Raw genomic sequence first — 23,169 nt, 5'->3', positions numbered from 1 at the left:
CTGGTGACCATCCAAAGGGAATCCCATCCCATGATATGCAAAATTTGGGGAAAGCCAAGAACAAGAAGGATTTTTTTTTCTGAAATTGCTGAATAGAGCGCAGTCTCCTATCTTAGAATGATGCATCAGCTACAAGATTTTCAACATGAAATGATTTTGTTCGCTCTTTTAACCCCGTCAGATGAGGTTGACTTATCACCGAGTCTCTCAATAAAAGTGACATAGATAAGCATTGCTCCTTGAATTCTTTCTGCCTACTCCCACTTCATACTTTCAAACAATTTTTCCCTCCAACTGCTGTGTTTAGACCTCCAGAAATTTAAAATTAAAAAAAAAAAATTTTTTTTTTTTTTTTGGCTGGGCAGCCATGCCAGGAACTATGGGAACTAATACTGTATTTCTAGCCAGGATGGATTATATTTTCTTAGAGGAAGCAAGCCACTTGTCATTCTAATATGCCCCAGGAGTCCCTCCTCTGTGCCTCTGCTTACTCAGTCCTAGAAAGAATGCTCCTCTTGACAAAACAAAGCTATTCTTCCAGACCGGATTTAAATGACAGCTCCTGTATGAAACTCACCCCAGTACATCCAACGGGAATCACCTCATGCTCTCTGTATACTCATTACACTTCCCACACACTACCTATAGCTGCAGCTTTTTTCCACCTTCCAAGATTGGGAACTTGAAATCAGAAAACTGACCCCTAGTAATTGAGCATTCTCTCTTTGGTAGCAATTAAGGCTGTGATGCCTCATTCTTTTCCTTTGCCTCTATTAGCAGGATGGTGAATTTAGGTGTGGAAAAGTGTCATCATTGAGAGGGAAAGCTAGTGAAGTTGATTGGCCTTTTCTTTCTATAAAGTGGTAGGAATCCCTGGCTTTCATTGGCATGGTCTGATAGGACCCTGGAACAGATTCCGTACCAGTGAACCAGTCTGATAGCTGCTCCAGTACCTGTTCAGGATCCCGCACATCCTCAGTGGTCAGTAAGTGACTGGAATAACCGTATGAGTTCCTGGTCATGGATACACCACGGAGATCCGCATGGAGCAGAACCAGGTGGCTCACCTTGAGATTTATAACTGTCCAACACATTGCAAAGTTGAGACCTTTCAGATTATGAAATATATAGATACACACAGATTTTGCATTTGCTACTAAAAGGTCCCTCTCACTGAACACTTCAGAAGGCTCAATGTTAGGGTGGTAATGGTGGGGAAGTGGGAGGGGAACTAAATGAAATCTAAATACATCTCAAAAACAATTTCTAAATTCAGTGCTCCCTTCTTTAACACTTGCTTAGAGAGAAGATGTCCTGAGAAGGTCCACACACTTAGCTTGGTCTGGTCTGCTGAAAGAGGAATCTCATTTCAGAATAGATTCACACATCCAAAGCCTTGGCTGTGGGGCGCCATTATGCACGAGGTTATTAATGGTGTTTTCCCAGCAGTTCCGCAGTTTGTCTCTCAGTAATCTGATTGAGGTATTCATGACAGTAGAGCAAAATCTACTCCAGTTTCACAAGGTAATGAAATCTTCATAAATAAAATTATTGCCTGTTATTACCTTAGAATGGTTTTCAATCTAAGCTTTTTGCCTTAAAAGCATTATGATTATCTAGCTGGAAATGGTTTTAAACCCTTGATGTTAGGCTGCTTTTTCAGTGTTCATCCTTCATAGACTAAAATACAAATATAGCTCACGGTTAGAAAGGAGAAGGAGATCATAAGAGAATATCGCCAATGAAAAGAAGGTCTGTTTGCCCCTTTTAAATTGAAATGGGGAACCAGAGCCATTGATTGGAAAGAAAGGAGAACAGCTGAATAGCCATTGCCAGAAAAAAAAACAAACAAGTAAACAAACGAGCCAAAGACTCATACCATTTAATAAGTAACTAAAACAAGGGGGGGATTCATAATGTGCACGGAAGCTTTGGCATGGCTGCCCAGTTCTAGCTCTTCTCCCTTCTCCGCTTTAGGCCTTACTCAGATCACCATCACACACCACTGTCCTTTGATGACTGGGGCAGGTAACAGCCTTCCTGTCTGAATTGTGTTTGATACCATTCCAGCAGGGAAAAGTACTGCAGTCCAATGGCTGAACAAGGAGAAATTGACACAAATTGTGCTTAAAATGGGTCTAGACATTTTGAGGACATATTCATTGGATAAAGTTAGTGTCAGACACAGAACCTATTCTTGGACTGGAAAGAGTAGGAATTAGGAGAAGATATTGCATGTTTGGCAGTTAGCATTCAGAACTGTCAAGGAAGGTCTATAGTCAGTAGTTAGACGGATAAAAATATATGGAGTAAGATGCTTATAAACATGAGCCCAAGTAAGGGATTATTTCTAAGTATTGTATTTTTTTGGTGTATAAGATGCTATATTTTTTTTTTTCTAAAATAGACTGAAAATTGAGGGGCTTCTTACACACGGAAATCAGCTGAGGAGAGAGCCATGCCGGTGCATAGCTGCCCATACCTTGTCCATCAGGCTTCCTTTAATCACGAGCCTTACTGTTACTGATGTCAGCTGATGTCTAATTGCAGCTGGAGGTAGAGTGTGCACAGATGCAATAGGGACAGGAGTGCTCTGAACCCATAAAGATGTCAAAAAATAAAAAGATAAACACTGGTTAGCAATTGTTTTACTCTGCAAAATTCAAATTGAGTGTAATCAGCTATGCAAAAGAGCATGGAGATAGAGCTGCAGAGAGATAATTTGGACCTCCTCCCACTGAGTGTATGATCAGACAGTGAAGAAAACAGGAAGAACAACTCCTTAAGATGCCAAAAAAAGAAGGCCTTAAGAGGAAAACCAGGAAAAAAGGTTTAAAATATTGATTTCTTAATTATGGGTTGGAAAAGTGGGGTTGTCTTATACATGGAAAAATATGGCACTTTTCCAAGATGTACTGTGTCTTTCCCTTCACAGTGTCATGGTAGAGAAAGTTACCCTAAATGCTATTGGGTCATGACTTCAAAGTTTGTTCTTTGCACATTTGCCAGGCAGTTGCTGAATCTCAGTGTGTGTGTGTGTGTGTGTGCACGCGCGCACGTGCATGTGCATGTGGTAGCACATGGTTGAACATTTAGTCTAGTGCCTGCTGCATTTTAGGGATATAATACCGGCTAGAAGAATGAATACTGTGCAGGAAATGGACCCACTATTTGAAACGGGCAATATCAGGGACTACAGTTGTATGGGTAAGAGACTTAGAATTTAAAAAGATGAATTAACTAGCCCATCACTTTCCCGAATAGATGTCCCTGGATTTGGTGGCTTAGTTCTAAAACATTTTTTGTGTTTTTTTTAATGTGTTTTCTTTGCTACTTTCGTACTTCCAGCTCAAACTAATGGGACACATTCTTTAATAAGATGTTCATTTTATAGGACTGAAAACTACCTAGCAAATATTCAATATGTTGCAGAAAGTAAGTACTTAGTATAAATATTTATTGCTTCATTTGTTGGACAAATGAGATTTTATACCCAGCCAATTCAGTTAATACAGCATCAGAAATTCTGCCCACATCTCTGGTTCCTTCTTCATAATTTTGATCTTTAATTACTAAGAGTTGACTGTTTCCAATGCCTGGATGCTCTGAACCATAACTGAGTTTCCATTTCATGCTGCCCTGTGGAGCCTTGGGCCTAATGATACATCATGAAATGACCCTAGCCTTGGATATTTTGCTCACTTCTCGATAATATAATCTTAAATTGTTCTGATCTTGTTACCAAGGTCTGGGAATCACGTTTCCACATCTTTTCATTTCATCTTCATTAAGCCTATCCCTTTTTTTAATGAGGACTGTCTTTTAAACTTTAATTTTATTATATAAAGCTCGACTGTCTATACTGTCATAATCAATTCAATCAGAAATTCAATTAAATTTGTTAATTGGCATCAGAGAAATAATTCACCTGGTCACGTGAATTTTTACTAAATTGATCAGGTGTTCTGATACTGTTTGTTCCAAGCCAGAGGACACCACAATTTAGAACTACCTGTGTTTCTACAGCATTGATGAAAAGTTTCCAAATGGAGTCAGGTTAAATTTGCTTTTTATTCCAAGTCACCATTCTTAGTAGTTTACACGCTGCCTCTCTGGTCTAATAAGTTCTTCCTCTTCAACTTGGAGCACTCTATATTTTTATGTAGTGTATAGTTTGTATATCTGCAGATCATTGATAAAGATAAGATTTTAATGTCCTCTAACTAAGCAGTATGTTTTTTAATTGGCTAAAAATTTGAAAAGCAAACGTACATACAGCCAACATGATTTCAGATGCATCTGATGAGAGAAAGATATTCTGAATTAGTTTGTCCATTGCTAGGCCATCTGATATTGATGCATTCCATCCTTGAAACAGCACTGTGAGGATTAAATGAGTGCACATGGAAAACAGGCCTAAAATTTAGAAATAAACAAAAAAACATGATGATGAATTCTATATTTATTTCCACAGAAAACCGTGGCTCCCAAATTTACACACTCTGCCTCTCTAGGTTCGAACAGGTTCCGTGTATTGTTCATAGTACTCTTCCTTTGGAGAAATATAGTTTTGATGATTGGTTTACGATGGAAGAGAGACAAAAAGATGAGGTAGAATTATTCTGTTGGAGAATGCAGTGGGGACTTGGAATGAAGGTGTGAGTTTCCATTTCTCTTTTTTTCATGTCAGAGGATGTGAGTCCCTTTCCAGGGAACTTAGCCCCACAATTTGGCATGCCTTTTGTAGTAATCTTCAGAACTCTTGAGATATTTGTTTCTTCCATGACTTCCAGCCCTGAAACATCTTACTGATTTGGGTTGGTGGCCACCATTTAGGTCTTCTCTGCTTCTCATGGTTCTGGCTGGCTGAGCCCTTATTGGAGCGAAAGAACCCTCCCACTGAATCGGACCATGCTCCACCCAGTGGGGTTGAAAATCCAGATGGTGTGCAGAGGTACATCCATCCCAATCTTATTCTGTTCCTCTTGCACTTTTAGTCTTTTCCAGTTTTCTTGGAGAATAGGTTATTGGAAGCCTTCTAGTGGCCACTTTGTGACTTGAGTACTTGAAGCATGGGGGTACAGATCTAGAGATATTTTCCCTTCTTTTAAAAGCAAACTTCTCAGGAAATAACCGAGACTCTGATTTAAACCCATTTTGAATAGACCCTTCCACAATGACCACTTTTTGTTGGAATTCTGTTATCTGTTGGGGTTCTGCTTGTGACCAGGAAGGACAGTGCGAGAGAAGCACTGGGCTGTGGAGCCACTCCTGGTGAATGCGGAGGGGTCGCAGCTGCCAGTGGAGAGGGAGCACTGAGCGATGGAAGGAGTGAGTCGTTTCCTTTGGAACATGCACTCTGGGAGAAAGTGCACACTTTCTGGAAAGCTCAGTCTTCCACATGTATGCAAGGGGAATGTTTTGAAATGTCCACAAACTTATCAATAGCAACTGTCTGTCTCAGATCAAGAAAAACCCAAAATCTGTATGTCTATACATATCTCACTAGCCTTTGATTGAGGACTATAACAAAAGAAATCTGATTTTTGAAGACATATTTTTCCATGTTGTTAGGAAATTTTTTCATAAGATTTTAATGGTTATTACAGTCATTTTAGGACACGAGGAAAGAAAACGAAGTATTCTTGGTGAGTAGAAATTAGACTACTTATAACTATTTAGTTGTAGGTGAGACCCAGCATACTTAAAATTATTCAAACCAGCTAATAAAAGCAAGTCTAGCTGTTTTGTATTAACCTTGGAATGTGCTTGGAAAAAGTCCTGCTATCTCCAGATGTCTAGTATTGGAAAGCATATCAACAGCATTATTCTCATTTGTGGCAAAGACTATACAGTTCAAATTAAAAGTGCAGATTGTTGTATGAGGGCACAATATAGAGTTTTTCTTCCTTTCCTTCTTTTATCTTAAAAGTAAGAAAAATATTACAAAATGTGGTGTTTTTAAACTCTTAATTACAAATGAAAACCAATTTATATAAGGGAGTGAGGTGGTCCAGACTTAGAACTCAGACGTGTTAAGTAAATATTTACTCTGGTTTCACTCCAGGGAGGGAGACGATTTTATTAACATATTTGGTGAGGTCATGAAGGCAGGAAAAGCTTATGCTCTGCTTAAATGCTTGAGGGGCCTTTTTTCTTCATTTTCCTGCTAGTTAACAAAGGCCATTTTTTTTTCCGCTGAAAAGAGCAAATATCTTGTTTCGTGGCCTTTACTTTTTATTGTTCATTCACAAACTGCTTAATCTCAAGCCAGGGCTTTAAAAAGTTGCTGTATTTTTTTTCCGCTTTGTTTAAAAAACTCTTCTTAGATATCCCTTATGAGATTGGCTTCCAGGCCTCACTCTTGTACTTTTGCTTCTGGTTCGCTTTGGGCTGTTATCAGCTCTTTGTGCTTTGTTTTGTCTTCGTCACTGAAAAGAAAAAGTCGCCCATTTAAAAGCCCAGATCTGAAGTGTGAACTTGATTCCTGGAGTCCAGTCCACAGTTTGGCTCTGTTACTGTACCCGGCTGACCTCCAGCCCAGGGGAGGGAATCTTGGCAGAAATCTGAGAATTCCTCGATCAGTAACTCCCTTTTTTGGATTTATGGAGTCTTTAGGTGGATTGTTTTGTGCTAAGCACGTTCCTCTTGGAAAGGAATGAGGCTGGGATGAGATGAGAGGTTTGCTCAGCACAGATGCTTGCTGCTGACCTGTTCACCATGCTCGGATTACCCGGCGGCTGCTGCACCCTGCCCTGACCCACATACCACCAAAGCCCCCAAAACTCCCCCAGCGAGCTGTTTTACATAGTGGTGAAAAAGCAAAGTTAGGCAATGTTGTTAACCTTCCGTGGCTTGCTCCCGACTTGATTCATTGCTTTTCTTGAAAGTCTTTGCTATTATTCTTAGAAATCAAATTTTAAAAGACTCGGCAGCCAAACAAGCCGAGGATTACATTGTGGAACAGAGTGACTCTGAAAGCGCTTTGTGCTGACAATTAATTTCACATGTAAACACTTTCGTTTTGTTGCCAGGAGATTTCCTTTTCCTTTCTCTGCCTCGTTGAGATTTAGAAATACAACCCTCTAGCTGTCTGGTTCCCATAAATTCACCAGTGGCCTCTCCATGTGGCCTTGTGCGAGCAGCGTGAATTTGGAGGATTCCAGCATTTAAGTTTACACAGCCTGTTCCAGACACCCACATCTGACACGTAATGTTGGGCAGTAACATAACCTGCTCTGCAATATTTTTAAAAATGGGGGTATTTTCTGTGCCCATAGCGGACATCTGCACCCAAAGCCCAGCTCATGCCAACGGGCTTACCTAATCTGCAAGGGATCACCACCTTCCTCCTTGAGCTGTGTTGTGTGCCCTCCCCCCCCTTCCTCCTGGTTGAGAGCTTGTCAGGCCCTGGAAAAGCAGAGAATGTCAGCGCATGTTGTAACACAGCGCTGCCCTAAAAGGCCTTCCTGTCCCTTCTGGCAACAGGACATTTATGGCTGAGAACGTTTTGTAATGCTTTCTCTGTAATTACCCATTGTCACCACAGCCAGCTCCTGTGTGTGTGAGTGTGTGTGTGTGTGTGTGTGTGTGTGTGCACGCGCATGTGCACGCCTGTGTGCACTTAAATTAGGTCTCTGCATGTTCCACTTAGTTCCCATACCAGAATGATTGCCAACATGCGCACCAAGTAACACTTTGACTTTGCTTTCCAGAACGTCCAGAGTGGCTCAGTGTTCTGCCTGTTTATCCTTTGTCTTCTGGTTACAATGCATTTCCTCCCCTGTGTGCTTCATCTTCAAGCAGCGCGCACAGGGCTAGGCAGGTCTTTAAGTCTGGTCTCCAGAGAGACAGTGCATCATCTCTTGGCCCCTCTCACTGTTGATGCAATGCTGTTCAGAGAAAACGATCCCTGTAACTCATTTATGGTTTCAGTTTACATCCTGCCCTCTCACATGACTAGTAACACCTGGGCGCAGAGTGGCTTTTGAGGGAGATTCCTAAGAGCGCCACTTCAAAGGATATTTGCAGAAATGAAGTGTGTGTGTGCACGTAATTTCCCCTTGTACTGCAGTACCGGGTTCCACAGCCTCTGAGCCAATTAGACAGCATAGAGCATGTATACATGCAGATACACACACACACTGTTTAATTGGCAGAGAGATTATGAAATATACTTCTTTGCTGCTCAAAGAATTAATTATGCAGGTTGGACACCTGCTGCCCTAGTCCACTTTCCTAATTACCTGGGGGAAAGCGGGGGGTGCACCTATCTTTGTTAAGACATAAAAAGGCCATGTGTGTGCATTCTTTTGAGCACATAGATCTTCTTCAAGGAGAGAAAATATAATTATGGTCATTAACAATCAAGCCATGCAGCATCTTAGCAGGCTTTGGAGACAGCATGTTAACCAACTAAGTAAACAACATATATGTATGTGGTGTATTTAAGCTCTGAATAAAGCTATGAACCTACCCTTGAGGATCCATCTCCTCTAACAGTTTCCCTGAAGCAATAGTGATAAAGACAGTAAGTAGAGGAAAATACAAATTTAGAAATAGGTAATAGGTATCATTTAAATTTTACTTGCAATAGAGAAGTGATAAGACATGTCAATTAGATTGATTCTGTATGTGGACCATTCTATGGGAAAATAAAGTTTTGAAATGAAAAGCTGAAAAGAGGTTAAGAAATAATGTAAAGGATAACATTTTTACGGCCTTGTAGGAGTACTCTCTAATTCTCTCCACGTTTTATTTTTCTAATTGGCCTACCAAGTCATGATCATTGCCACCCAATTACCTTATAATCTTAAAAAATGAAATTTTTTTTTATGTTGCATCATCCAGAAAGGAAAACAATCCTTGAAAGACTTAAAAAGGCAAAAACTGTGGGCATTGTGTTCTCAACTTGTATGCTGTGACACACAATGGAAAGTTAAGTACCCAACCATTACATACATTTAAGAGAATCCGTAAGAAATAGTGCATTTTCACCATTAAACTATAAATATATTGTGGGTTTCATATGTTCAATATACTTGAAAGTAAAAAATTGCTTTTACCTAAGAATTGCTCATGGATATTTAAATACATATCTATATAAATCATGTGAGGGTTTTTTTTTTCATGTCATTTTATTTTTTAAACGTAGTCATTAGTGACATAAATGTAGCATTGTAGAAAAAGGTACATTAACTAATATATTTAGTGACAAGCATAAACACTCAACCTTTCCCAGAATTTAAGCAAAACCTTTGCGTGTTCTGCAATTTAAAACAACAAAATTTTCCTTCCCCTCTATGTTTTCACAGTGTTTTCTTAATTGTGCGTGTATAGCTTGCTTCTCTGATTTCTCCCATAACAGAAGTCTTCTAGGAGCAACAATTTTCAACCCTTTTCATCTCATGGCACACGGAATCTGGTTACTAAATCCTGCAGCACACACACAAAATACATTTTTTTGCAGTTGTGACAAAAAATAGGTATAATTTTGATTCATTCACACCAGCAGCTATGGTTATGTTGGCTGTTTTTTTATTTGACAGTCCAAGGGGAAAGGAGGTCAGTGCCCCTGACTAAACAGTCAGGCATTGCATATTTTAAAAATTCTTGCAACACACCGCTTGATAATTGCTGGTCTAGACTCTAGAGGGTTCTGAGGATTTTACTTGAGCAAGAGCAAACAGTTGCTTATCTATAGATGGGAGACACTTTGAAAAGGACACTTCTCTTGGGAAAATTAGGGCACACTTTGGCTTACTTATTTAATAAAACAACAGTTTTGAGTTATTCCCGTGTGGATTCCCCAGATGACTTACATTTCTGAGATGCACACCACCACCATAAAGAGAGAGAGAGTTCAGTGAAGTTAAAAAAAAAAAAGAAAAAAGAAAAAAGTTAGTTTAATTGCTCTTCATGAAAAAATAAAAACTTGAATCCAGAAGCACCCCTCCTACTCATGAGAACGTAGAATTAGGCGCAGCTAAGCACAGTGCAGTGCATATCCCCACCAAACTCCCCTGCAATGTGTACCCCCACCAAACTCTTCCCATACCCCTGGGGGTACGCGTACCACACTTTGGGAAACACTGGTTTAAGCCATATGTCCGCCTTCAGAGCATCAGTTGACTAGTATCAAGAAGAACCAACAGCTTTAGGGTCCAGCAAGAACAGGACTCCAGAAAGACAGATCAACTTATCTTCGTGCTTCTGACCCACATGTTGTCAGTACTCAGCAGCCTCTATCACAGGGTCTGTGTCAGCTCCTAATATTCTGAACTAGATAAAAACACAGGACACAGCAGCCAGTGGAGTCGCTGCCTAAGGAGTCGCTTCCAGATCTGCTCACTGCCATCCACATTTCCTCTGTTGACACTGTGTTTTGCTAAACATTGGTTGTGTTTGTTTTTAGTCTATTGATACACGTTCCAACAGCTGGTACGTTTGACATGACCTATACTTTTTTAAAAATTGCACTTAAAGCACTGTATGAGTTTGCTAGGGCTGTCAAAAAAAAAGCACCACAGACTGGATGGCTAAGCAGAAGTCTATTTCCTCACAATTCTGGAGTCTAGATGAAGTCTGGGATGAAGGTGTTGGCAGGATTAATTTCGTCTGAGACTTGTCCTGTAGATAGACGGTCCTTTTCTCCCTGTGTCTTCACATCACCTTCCCTCTGTGTGTGTCTGTGTGTCATTCTCTCTTTTATGAGGACAGTCATTGGATTAGGCTCCCCATAAGGACCTCTTTACAAACTCTACCTCCAAATATAGTCACATTCTGAAGTACCTGGGGTTAGGACTTACACATTTGAATTTGGGGTTTGAGAAGATGTCATTCAGCCCATAGTACATCCTTTTCAAATGATCTTTTAGAAGCTCGGTCACCTCTGCTAGCTATTTGAACTAGAAAGCAAGAACTAGCTTCTCTTATTGCAGTCCCCAGAATCCAGCACTCCCCAACCATTGCAGGTGATTCACAAACTCATGGTGAATGCATGCATGACAAAGGTATTTTGAATTATTTGAGAGCAAGAGTAGTAATCGTCATAGATCCTTCCTCTGCAGTCTTTCATTTTAAAGTTTCCAAATAACACTGGTATAAGAAGGAACAAAGCTGTAATGTAAGGGGCATATATTTCCAATAATTTACCACCTTTTCCCTAAATCTAAAAAGCAAGTTTAGTGTCTCCTTTAGATACCATTTCCAGGGATATGCTCAGTTCTTAGAGACCAGGCAGGCAGGTTTTCAGAAGGTAACAGACCCCTCTCTCTTTGGGCTTAAGGTTCTGATTCTGAAGGAGACGAAGAATTTACCACAAGGCCAAAGTGACACTTATTTTTCCTAAAGGATGCAGATTACTTTATGATTCAAACACTAAAATATGCCTAATTAGAAATGCTCTTGGCAAATCTGTGGCTAAATTAATGTTTCCAAAGAACAAATTTGAGGTAGCTGGGGAAGTTTGCTCAGTCACAGGTTTTGCTATCAAATACTGGTGATCCTGAATTCTTTGGCCAAACAAGTCACTGACTGTTTTTCTTTTTAAAAAGGCAAGTTCTTGGCAAAATAAATTTTAAGAATAAGTTTAATAGTTTCTGAGAAGCCAGCTATTTTTTCCCTACAAGTCAGACTTGGGTGGCTTTAGAATTGAGGCTTTGAAGTAAAATGCTAAAGCAGTGTGATTTTGCTAAAGTAGAATATTACAGAAAAATCACAAGAACACAGATATAACATTTACTTGATTTTGCTTTTCATTGCATCCATGTGCCTACTGAATTTCGACATGTATTTTTATCAACATGTTTGGTTTGCAGTGCAACTTTATTACTCACGAATATGTGTAATATCTTCAGTGGTACTTAAAGCATGCTTTTAGAAGTAGTAACGAAGAAATGTAATAATTTTTACAAACTTATAATAAGTGAACTGATGGTTGAACTTAACTTAGGTCTTCTAAAATTCAACCCAAACTGGGATTTTGTGTGCTGTGACCTTGTTTTAAGCTTTTTAAAAAGCATGTTTTCTTCCCCCATTCTTGGTTAAAGGGCATATGAGGATGGTTCTCTTTCTCAAACAAGGTAGATGGTAGAATTCTCCCAGAAGGAGCTGTTCAAAGCCTCGAAAGCTGCTGAAACTGGTTTGGCTCAGTGGTAGAGCGTCGGTCTTTGGACTGAAAGGTCCCAGGTTCAATCCCGGTCAAGGGCATGTACCTTGGTTGCAGGCACATCCCCGGTAGAGGGTCTGCAAGAGGCAGCTGGTCGATGTTTCTCATTGACGTTTCTAGCTCTCTATTCTCTCTCCTCCTCTCTGTAAAAAAATCAATAAAAAAAAAATTGTTAAAAAAAAAAAAAAGCCTCGAAAGCTGAGCAAGAGGAAGGAGGTTGGGGGAAAACACATGGCCCGGAAAGCAGACCCAATGCAAAGTCAGAAAACTGGCCCAGTTCTAACAGAATGAGCTCTCAGATATTTAAGACCGAAATGTATGTGTTGGTTGTGGACTGTGTGATTTTTGAAAGAGAGGTGGTAGCAATTTGCATTCTGGGATCATTCAAGAGCTTCCAGTTAGTGGGAAAAATTGAAGTTCAGCATCTGGAAACCAGGTTTGAGTGTAAGTCCTATCCTACATTGACTGTGTGGCTTTGGGCAAGTTGGTGACCTTTTGAGTTTCAATGTTCTCATCTCTGTAATGATAAGACCTATTCCCAGGCTTCTTGTCAGGATTAATTAGTAAATGTATGCAAAATTGCTTTGTGGACTGGGATGTGCCATAAAAGTTACTGGGGTAGGTCAAAGTTACTGTTAAACTACCCCAAGGAACTAACACGGCCATCCACTTTCCTACCTCAGACCTCCACACAAATGGATTGACTGGGACATTGAAAACTTCCCAGTTAGCCCAGTGATTAGGCTACCACATTTGGTGCTTTCAAAAACAAAAACTGCATGTAAGTCTGTTTGTTAATTTAATGCAATGTGATTCTTAATATTATTTATTAAATGTGAGGCTTATTTGTAGCATTTAGAGATCCAGATCTGGATGAAACCTTAACTAGTTCCCCCCCCCCTCCCTTCAAGAGGGGCCTTATAACAAATGTGAATTAGCTCTGAGTTAGGTTGTTAAATTCTGTTTCTAAATTTCTTAAAATAGGTTTCACATTTTTTTCCTCTGCTAAGATCTTTCTTACAGCTGACCTAAATCTGTAGTTGTAATTTAAGTCCTAATCCCTGACTCCTGTCTTTACTAGAGACGGAGAACAGCTGGTCAGCAAACTTCTTATGATAATAACCCTTGTATATGTGTTTAAAGAAGAGTTCCTCAGTACGACTCACTCTCTCCACCCCATCCCACCCCTGCCCCCCAACCCCCAAATTCATCAACTAGTATTCTCTGTGTCATTCGTGGGGATGTTGCCCCTCTCCCTGCCCCTCTCGCTCAGACGCTTTGCTGTTTTCAGCTGGGCAGGGTGTTGTTAGTGGCTGCATGGACCCGGGAGAACACAGGCTGCTTCTTCCTCCCCTCCTAAGAAATGATCAGGATAACCCCTGACAGTGTGTGATGCATGCATGGCACATTATGTCATAAACATGGGGCTTTGTAGGGATTCTTATCATAGGTTGTGTTGAAAGCGCCTTAGTTTGCTCAGCCAGTCGTGCCACGAAGCTGCCACTTGGTGTGCTAAAGATAACGGTGATGGATATCCCATCTCTATTGGACCGAGCCTTGCAAGACATGGAGCTAAAACTCTCCTGAGTGCAGCAAACATGCAGAAGCACACTAACAGCCTGAAGGAGGTGGAGGGCTTCCCCAGCACTTTAAAGTTGCCATGGGGAAGTAAGTGATCCTTGAGAAGGTTTGAGCTCATTAAACTGATCACTGGTGGTTTCAGTGTGGATCCTGTTCTTAACCTAAATGTGTGTGCTCTTATGTCTCTTACAGGATTATTACCCAGAGCTTTCTGTCTGGGTCAGCCAAGCACCATTTCCAACTAAGGAAATGGAGGGAAGGCTTCCTAAGGTAAGATCCTTAAGCTGCTATTTTGTTAGTATTTTAAAATGTAGAAGCAATTAAAGTTAGATTTATCCATTTTTCATTTTAATACCCAATATAGTCAACTCTATTAATTCAGTTATCTGATACTGTTATGACTTTAGAAATAATGTATCCTAAAAAAAAAAAAAATATCCTAAGTTCCTGTGACTCTTAAATTTCACATTATCTTCCTTTCTTGACAAGCCCAAAGCAAATTTTCATTTAATAATCATGGAAGCAATGTATATTTTACAGATTTTTTAATTTGTTCCATTCCTGGGTAAAGTCAAATATGATGCTCAGACTAAAAGATATCTTAAAAGGATAAGATGATGACAACTTTGTCTGGTAATAATGCCTGGATATTTGATAAGATTACCTGGGAATCAAAACAGAAAGCACATTAAAAAAAAAAACTGTTATATTTTTTCCTTTTAATTTTTAGGCCTAAAATGTGTTCTGTAAAATGCTTTCATTGTGTTTACATCTTAGATGTGACAATTCTCTGCCTTAAAAAAAAAAAAATTGTAAACTGTACATTTTAGATTTTAGCCCATTTCTGAAGGGAAAAAAAAATCCAACACAAACATTTAAAAAAAAAAATTTACCAGTTTTTACTATAGATACCTTTGGACTTTGTCTTTTAGGGTAAATATCACTTAAGCAAGAGGATTGTAACTTTTTACCACTTACCTGCTGAGTTTGCAACTAATAAAGAAAAATAGAGTCCATTGAAAATAAAAATTAACATTTAAAAGTTTCATATGTGTAATTGACCAATGATGAGAGCTACCCACCTATGACTGATATTTCAATTTTGAAAAACTCTCTTATTTACACTAAACGGTTTCAGCAATTCTCCACCTTTTACTGGCAGCCAGAATTAAAGAGATTGTGTTAACTGGCAGTTTGCATTGAAAGAAAGCATTTTTAAATCACTTAATTTTTCAGAGAATTTCTGAAAGTCAAGGTTTAAATCATTGGCAGGAAAGTAGATGAGCAACATGATTCGGACCCTGTCTGAGCCAGACTTGTGCTGATCTTGTGGAGTTGGAGTGGTAGTGAGCTAAAATACTGGAGCTTCACTTACAACACACCTTTAGCCTACCACCTCACCACCATAGCACCACCTTCAGCAGTGTAACTGGTGACATTCTTGATCAGGACGGCTCAGGGGAAAATTCTCCTGAGAAGCTAGGATGAGACCTGATAATGGAAGGAGCAAGAGAGAGTGTAGTCTTTTCATTAGTTTCTACCCCATGCGGGCATCCTGAGACCCTCTCTTTGATACTGGTGACAGCAAGACTAGGCAAGTTCCTCAATGAGGCCAATAGTGCTTCCCCTTCCTTTTAGGCCAGTCCAGGCCCCAGGCTTTGCCTACAATGAGGCATGCTTCAGGGGTTGGCACAGTGGATCCTGCAACTGAGGTCTTCTGTTAATTTTAACTTCTTTCCTCTCTAAATATATGAATAGTATCTTCAGCATAATATATTTATCCTATTTTTAGCAGTTTCCTTCTGGAAAAGCATATCTTTGCATAATCATAAAAAAAATAAATCTTGACTCACTTGGTCCAAGTCACATTATTGAGTAACTGGGAGATTCATGTACTGACAGTCATCATCAGAGAAGGCATCCAACCTGAGGTAGGTCAGCGGTAGGGGCATCCAGGAGAGCTGGTCTGTGGGAGCCAGTGGACATGTCATTCCCCTCCTCCAGCCTTCTAGATGATTCTAGTTCCCAATCCTCCAGAGATCACTATGTGCTGGACGATGGGAGAAGATATGCTTATTTTCCTCTGAATTTTTATAAGGCCTGACATGGAGAAATAAGACATCATTGTGTCCTCCCTTCAAAGTGCCTCCTTGGAAGCCTACAATTCCTTGAGTGGGGGCAGGAAGACTGGACTCTTCTCTTTTTTAATGACCGAGAGGAAGTAATGATTGAAATCTAATAAATTCTAGCCTCCAAAGAGAAAATGGGTAGAATTTTATATCCCCAGAAGCTCCTCTCCCCACAGATATGTTGGGTCATGGCCCCTCAGGTTGCTTCAGTAACATATGCCCTGCATGGGCTACGCCATTGCTTTGCCTTATCCCTTTGTACTTGGCCATCTCCCATACAGCAATTCAGTTAAGGGCAGGATAGGCAGCAGGGACTGTTTTCATCTCTCTTTTAGTCTTCATAGGCTTAACATCTAATAGAGTACTCAAGCCATAATGGACTCTCAGAACATGAATAATAAATGAAGACATGAATGTTTGGGAACCTCATAAGAGAGAAAAATAGTAAAACTTTTGATTCCCATCTGAAATAATCTTCACGTTCTTTTTTTTTCTTTTCCTGGAAATAACCTCTCCCCAAATTGTTGAGATCCCACTCAGCTCTTCATTTCATTTTGTTAAGTATTTTTCAGGGAGGTACCAGGTTAGTAAGACTGAGACTTAATATAGAGACAGAATAATGTTCTATATATTCACTTTGGAACAGAGTAACTCTGGAGTTAGCAATTTGAAAGTGCAGTCATGTACAGAGGATAGTTGAGTGAAATAATGCTTAATGAACTTTTGATCTTCCGTCCTGGCCTCTGACAATAAGGAAACATTGAATTCTTCACTTGTCTAAAACCTAAGTTTGCCATATCTCAAACCATGAATGCTAACTGGTTGATGGGGGAGGAGGAACAAATACTATTTTAAAGACACCAGGCCCTAGCCAGTCTAGCTGAGTGGATCCAGTGTCTACCTGTGGACTGAAAGTTCCCAGTTCAGTTTCAGTCAAGGGCACGTGCTGGGGTTGCAGGCTCGATCCATGGTGGGGAGCTTGCAGGTGGCAGCTAATCAATGATTCTCTCTGATCATTGATGTTTCTCTCTCTCTCTCTCCCTTCCTCTCTGAAAGCAATAAAAAAAAATATTTTAAAAAAATGGGCACCAGGGTCACCAGTGGGTTTCTTTTCTTCTTCTTTTTTTTTTAATCTTGGGATTGCATGCCAAAAATCTCAAGATTAAAATTATTTTCATAGCTCAGAGAAACATTAAGTATTAATACATACTGAGTGGATTTGATATACGTCTTAAAGATGTTGTACGCTCTCAATGTCTAAGATTTTTAAACACAAAAATGGGCACACCAGATGTTTAGTATGAAAAATCTATAAGTGAATAAGACTTCTTGAAGTTGAATTATTTGTGACATTTAGCTCACCCAGGGGCTGATGAAAACATTGAATCAGTTTCAAGTTATTAGGAAGTTCCTGATGTCTGAATTCTTCTTACTAAGAAATTGAAAAGGGATTATTTATAGTCACAAAGCAAGATTATCACTTTAATCCAAGTTCTTATATCCAGTCAAATCAGCTTATTATAAATGTCCTGTTAGAACATGTGACCTGAGAAAAAAAAAAAGGGGGGGGAGGGGGAAGATCTTTTAAACCACAATGGGTAATTTCTTCCAAAGAAAACTCCAGTAATCAATGGTTTGTCTAAAGGAGAAATATGTCAGATCACTGCTTTCATATCTGATCGGAGCATATAATGTATTTGTGGTAGACAGGACCTCTGTTTTATATCATCCAATGGCAAATGGAGTTCACTGTCCTGTCCTGTGCTGTTTGGTCGCTATGGAGAGCTCCTTCGCATTGGTGCCCATTGTGGTTTGATTTTCTTAGAAACACAAAAATCTCACTCATTGGGATTGTGATGAGAGGCTTAGAATAGCCCCAGTCAGTCCCAGCTCACTGACTCCCTCTTCTGCTCTTGGGTTTCATGCTATCCTCCTCTTTCCTGCAACACCTTCCCCCTGGACCCCACACTCTTTCCTCCCAGACACGCCACCTCTGGTCCTCATTCTGATTCTGACCACAAGGCCCACATGGATTATAGAACAGACCTTATATAAATTACATTTGTGCATGCTGAGATATGCTTTTAAATATTTTTATTATATATTAGAAAAATGACGATTGCCCTACTCCACCACAGCCATTGAACTTGGTTTTCTTTTTTCAATACCGCTGTGAGCACCTCTCCTCACCCAGCCTCATGTCAGGCCCCACCTGACACTAGAAACTGTCCCTGGAAACCCGACTCTTGGGGAATGCTGCCTCCCACGTGGCTGGGCAGAGCCGTTAGAGAAGCACTTGTTTCTGCTGAAGCCAAGGTGGCTGGTGTTTAATTACTTCATACCCCCTCAGACCTAATGTTTACCTTCAGGTGTGCTGTGTTTAATGTGTAAACTCTGCAAAACATTGGGAGTTCAAGGATGAAAGGCAGAAATTTCCAAATGCTTTCAGAAGTATGACTAAGTGTGTCTCTCTTTGTGTGTGTTCCTCTGTGTCTGGGCCCACCTGCCTTTCAGGGAAGACTTCCCGTCCCGAAGGAAGTGAACCGCAAGAAGGACGAAGAGCTGGAGGCTGCCTCCCTGACTCCACTTGGCGGCGATGAACTCTGCCCCCCGAGCATCCGTTACCTCCACTCTTTTTAATCGTAACACCTCCATTTGTATTACGTATGGTGTATGGGTATTGATGAGGTTATGGTATCATATATGGGGTTTTTTTTTCTGTGTAAATCATCAAGTATAAGAAGAAACTATGGGACTCTGAGCCTTGCTTTAGAGAATTTACAGTGGACAAATAGGTATCATCAAACCAGTTTTTAATCTTTCTGACTCAAGTGAAAACGCTCAGAATTTCACACTGTGAATCCACGTTTACAACCCTTACAGGTGGGCCTTCAGGCCTGGTTCGCTCCGATGACGTCTTCCACAACTCAAACTCCCACTGCTCTCACACAACCGGTCCACTCCTGCCTGGTCACTCATACAGCTCCCGACTGCTTCTTGCAGAGGCTGAGAGTCCCCATTTTTTTTTTTTTTTTTTCTCATTTAGATGTAACAAGCCTAGTAGTTTATGTTCATCAATTGTCTGTATATCTCTATATTTTATCCATGTACTCTTTTGATGTATAGAAGTAGTTTGAAACTCATTGTTTCCTTGTGGTAAGTGACCGAGATGCTGCCACAGGACCTGAGACACTGATGAATGGTGCTATTTTGGACTTTCAACATGCTCCTTGGCGAGGTAGCTCTGATGGAGTTATTTTTTATTTTCATGTTCTAAGAAGGTGTTGGTACTCTTGTTTCCCTGAATGTTGTTCTCTAGACTGGATTGACCTGTTTTCCTTGTGTCTTCAGTGTGGCTTTCTTCTTCAGCATTGTAGGGTGAGCGAATGCTGCCAGAGAGAGCGTGAGAGACCATGTCTCACTGGCTGGCACTCACGGGCCCGAAGTCCCTGTAGCGGGAGCAATCACAAAACTGTAATCTACTTACCAAATCTCTTCCTTTTGGTAGCCTCGCCTGCCGAACTTAGAGGAAAAAAAAAAAGCAATAATTGGACAGGAGTTTTTTTTAGGTGTCTCTCTTGGTTCTTTTTGTTTGAAAGAATTTTTGGGGGGAATGGGAAAACTTTTTTTTTTAATAAATGACCTCTAAAAAAAATCCAAAAAAATCACCTGGCATTTGAGTGGAAATAGGGAAATTACACTTCCCCAAATATTAGGTCGGGAAAAATATCTTTGCAAAATGTAAAAGAAAAAAAACAAAACAAAAAAAGGTAGATCACTCTTTTTGATAAGCAAGGTATAGATGTTACATTTTTGTCCTTGCTCCCAGTGGAATGGGTAAACAAACAAAAAAATCAGAAATACCATCTACTCACGGAATGTTGTTGCGTTAGCCAGTCTGAAAGCCTACCTTAATTTTTTATATAACTGTCTTTTAGCGCTTCCTTTGACAGGGTAAGCTCTGTGCTGAACTGTTCCCGCTTCTGACTGTTAAACATCGATGATGCATGCACTGCCCTTCGTCCTCCTCTTGCTCCCTTGTTGGCCTGAGTTCTCGTGCATTTCCCTTCTTCCTCCTTTGTTAGAATAGGTTATCAGCTGTGTAAATAGAGCAAGAACAGTATTCTGCATCTGTGGCATTTATGTAGTTGCAGTTGTGTACTGAAAATGCAGGCTTTTGTAGCAATGTGATCTTTACTGATGCACTCATGACAAGTACCCAATGTATTTTAGTAGTATTTGTTCAATAAATATACAGGCTGTAAGGTACCTGGCGTGGCTCGTCATTGGAAAGGCCTGCTTTGGAGTGCTCTCACGGGTTCATGTTAATGCGCGTGTTCTCAGAGCACCCCCAGTAGGCGCAGGGGCAAATATCAAAAGGGATGGAATCAGCTCTGCCTTCCACACATTTTCCCTTTGGAGGGTTTTAAGAGATTAGGGGCCTGGCACTAGCTCATTAGGGTGGAATTTGCAGAGCTGCCTCTGGATACAAAGAAGAATTAAACCCCAACCCTTTTATTTCTACACTTTTTTTTTTTTTCTTTTCCCTTTTCAGGGCACTCCCACACACCTCAAAACTTAATTCTCTCTTACTCCTTCCTTACCATTAGAAATTACTCTGTGATGTTCTTTTTATTTTTTATTTTTAAATTGATTTTAGAAAGGGGGAGGGAGAGAGAGACAGAAACATCAATGATGAGAGAGGATCATTGATCGGCTGCCTCTTTCATGTCCCCTACAGGGGGTTGAGCTTGCAACCTGGGCATGTGCCCCTAACTATTGATAGAATCAAACCTGGGGACCCTTCAGTCTGCAGGCCCAAGCTCTATCCACTGAGCCAGACCAGCCAAGGCTCTCTGGTATTCTTTATGCCAAAAGAACAGACCAAAGGTTTATATTCATAAGAAGATTAAAATTTGAGATATAATTTTAAGTCATTAGTTCATATGGATCTAGCTACCTGAAATTTTGCAGTTGGTAGATAAGATGGCATCAGCAGGACCTTCTGGAGGTCTCACACAAGAAACCCTGCAATTCAGGAGATTCACTCTCCCGGTGCATGAGAAGTGCCCGCTGCTGCTCCCTTCTCATCCTAATGAGAGTGAAACTTCAACTGGAATTACACAAAAGTTGCTAAATTGGCTGGTTGGATTCAGATGTTTGCCGGTTCACCTTAATGAAAGCTAAGGAAAAGGCCCTGAGGTTAGAGGCAGTGAGAAAGGGAGAGGAACAAAAGGTTGCTCTGCCCCAATATTTACCCTGAACTTTAACCTTATTGAGAGAAAGGAGCCTTAGGGCAGAACTAAATCCCAGCTGCCTAACAGATAATCAGATTTGTTCAATCTGAAAAGAAATTCTTAAAATGGAGTGACCAACTACCTCTTTTGGTAAACCCATCCAGAGATTATTACTGGTGAATGTAAGAGAACTCCTCCTTAAACTGAATTCCTTTTCATCTTATAAACAATCAGTTTTCTTCACCCAACCAGCTCCCATCCCCTGCGTGTTATCACAGCCGTGAGGGGGGTACATCTTGCCTTCCTGCCCTTGCTAAACGGAACAACAGGAACAACAAAGGCCAGGCCGTTTAGTTATTTATTAGTTATCTATTTCCCATCTCTATTAGTTATCTATTGCCACACGACACCTTACATCTCGAAACACAACCTTTACGGATCTCACAGATTCTGGTCAGGAATTCAACAGCAGTTTAGCTGTGGGTTCTGACTCAGGATCTTTCATGAGTTTGTAATCAAGATGTCAGGTCTGCGGTCATCTGAGGGCTGGGCCAGGGCTGGAGGGTCTGCTCACTCATGTGGGCGGGAGAACTCAGTCCCTCCATGTATGGGCCTCTCCATAGGGCTGCTTACACGTCCTCATAACCTCTGGCTTCCCTCAGAGCAAGTACTTCCAGAGAAAGTGTGGAGCAGGCCATACTGCCTGTGACCTCAGAAGATGCCGTCATCATCATCCTTTTCTATTCATTAGAAGCAAGTCACTACACTCACAGGGAGGAAATTAAGTTCTACTTCCTGAAAGGGTGAGTATCAGAGAACTTTTGGGTGCATTTTAATGGTGGCACACCACCTTACATAAAGTGCTCAGGGCAGTTGTAGGCCATAGATGGACAGTGGGTGAAGAGAGCAGCCAGACACTATAATATTGGGGCTGCATTGCCTTCATTTACAAATACAAGTGCCATTGGCCCCGAAAGGAATATTTAGAGAATGTTATTGGAAGCCATAAAATCAGGAAAGCAAGGATAAATGATGTCTAAAGTTCTATCCAACTCCTTGGACTTGAGTTTGCTGATCACAGCTCCCTTGGCCTCCATGAAGCTTGACCCTACCCTTCACTTTTAAGTAGCAGGACCCATGTGAGAAGACCAGCTGAAGTTAATATTAAAGTTAATAACTGCTGAGATAGCCCAGAAACTCGAGCTCTAGATGGAGTCCAAAGTGTTGGACCCAAACTTTGTTTAAACACTGTTTTATTCTCTCTCTGAAGGCAAAAATATCACAATGTTGCCTCCGGGCAGAAATTGATAACCCATTGCCATGTGCCAGATATGACCTGTAGATTAGTTTTGTTTTGCCTGCTGTGTGTTTTATAAAAATGTTGATTTAATTGCCAACATTTACAAATGGAAAGATTTCACATGAAAATGCAAGTTCCCACTTCCCTTGAAAAGTGGAGATGTAGCAATGATGGAGTTGTAACTGAGTAGCAGCCTCCACTTTTGGTAAAGCATGACCCCTTCATAATCCAATCCTTACAATCCTTTTAATTTCTTATAAACAGTCTGCTTCACTTACATCACCTGCCTTCTTCTGTTGGTATGTGAGTTTGCAACACTGGTCCTCTGGTTTCAGTGGATGGTGATGGGCTTATTCACCAACAAAGGGCCAGGAGACCTTCAAGATCTTTATGTTTGACTAGAGGCCCAGTGCATGAAAATTCGTGCACTGGAGGGATGGTCGCTCAGCCCGGCCTGCCTCCTCTCACAGTCCGGGAGCCCTGAGGGGTGGGAGGCGACCTAGTGATTAGAGGAAGGCAACACCCCATCACACCTCTGCTGCTGCTATTGCCAGCAGTACAAGCCTTAGCCAGCCCTGGTTACCTGAACCTTGGGCTGGCCCTTGGTCTCTGGGCAGCTGCCATCTGAGGCTTCCCTGAGCCTCAGGTGTTGGCTGGGCTGAGGGTACTGGGTGCCGTCATCTTGTGGCTGTGGGTGCCACCATCTTTAAGGGCATGGCAGTCAATTAGCATATTCCTTCCTTATTGGCTGTG

The 23,169-nt window shown here is 40.8% G+C and overlaps 1 protein-coding gene across 2 annotated transcripts in view; it reads left to right on the top strand.

The window, feature by feature from the left end:
* LOC118703220 (neuronal regeneration related protein) overlaps positions 1 to 20,148 on the top strand; it is a 28,064-nt gene extending 7,916 nt beyond the window's left edge. For both annotated transcript variants that reach the window (XM_045571840.1, XM_036409966.2), the window contains 2 exons: positions 13,943 to 14,020; positions 18,394 to 20,148. In XM_045571840.1, coding sequence (XP_045427796.1) covers positions 13,943 to 14,020; positions 18,394 to 18,519 — 204 coding nt within the window. In that variant the 3' untranslated portion in view covers positions 18,520 to 20,148. The remainder of the gene's footprint in view (positions 1 to 13,942; positions 14,021 to 18,393) is intronic.
* The last annotated feature ends 3,021 nt before the right edge of the window (positions 20,149 to 23,169 follow it).

The sequence above is a fragment of the Pipistrellus kuhlii genome, unplaced genomic scaffold (assembly GCF_014108245.1).
Source record: "Pipistrellus kuhlii isolate mPipKuh1 unplaced genomic scaffold, mPipKuh1.p scaffold_m20_p_4, whole genome shotgun sequence".
In the NCBI taxonomy this organism is placed as follows: domain Eukaryota; kingdom Metazoa; phylum Chordata; class Mammalia; order Chiroptera; family Vespertilionidae; genus Pipistrellus; species Pipistrellus kuhlii.
This window is presented reverse-complemented; position numbering and strand designations above follow the sequence as displayed.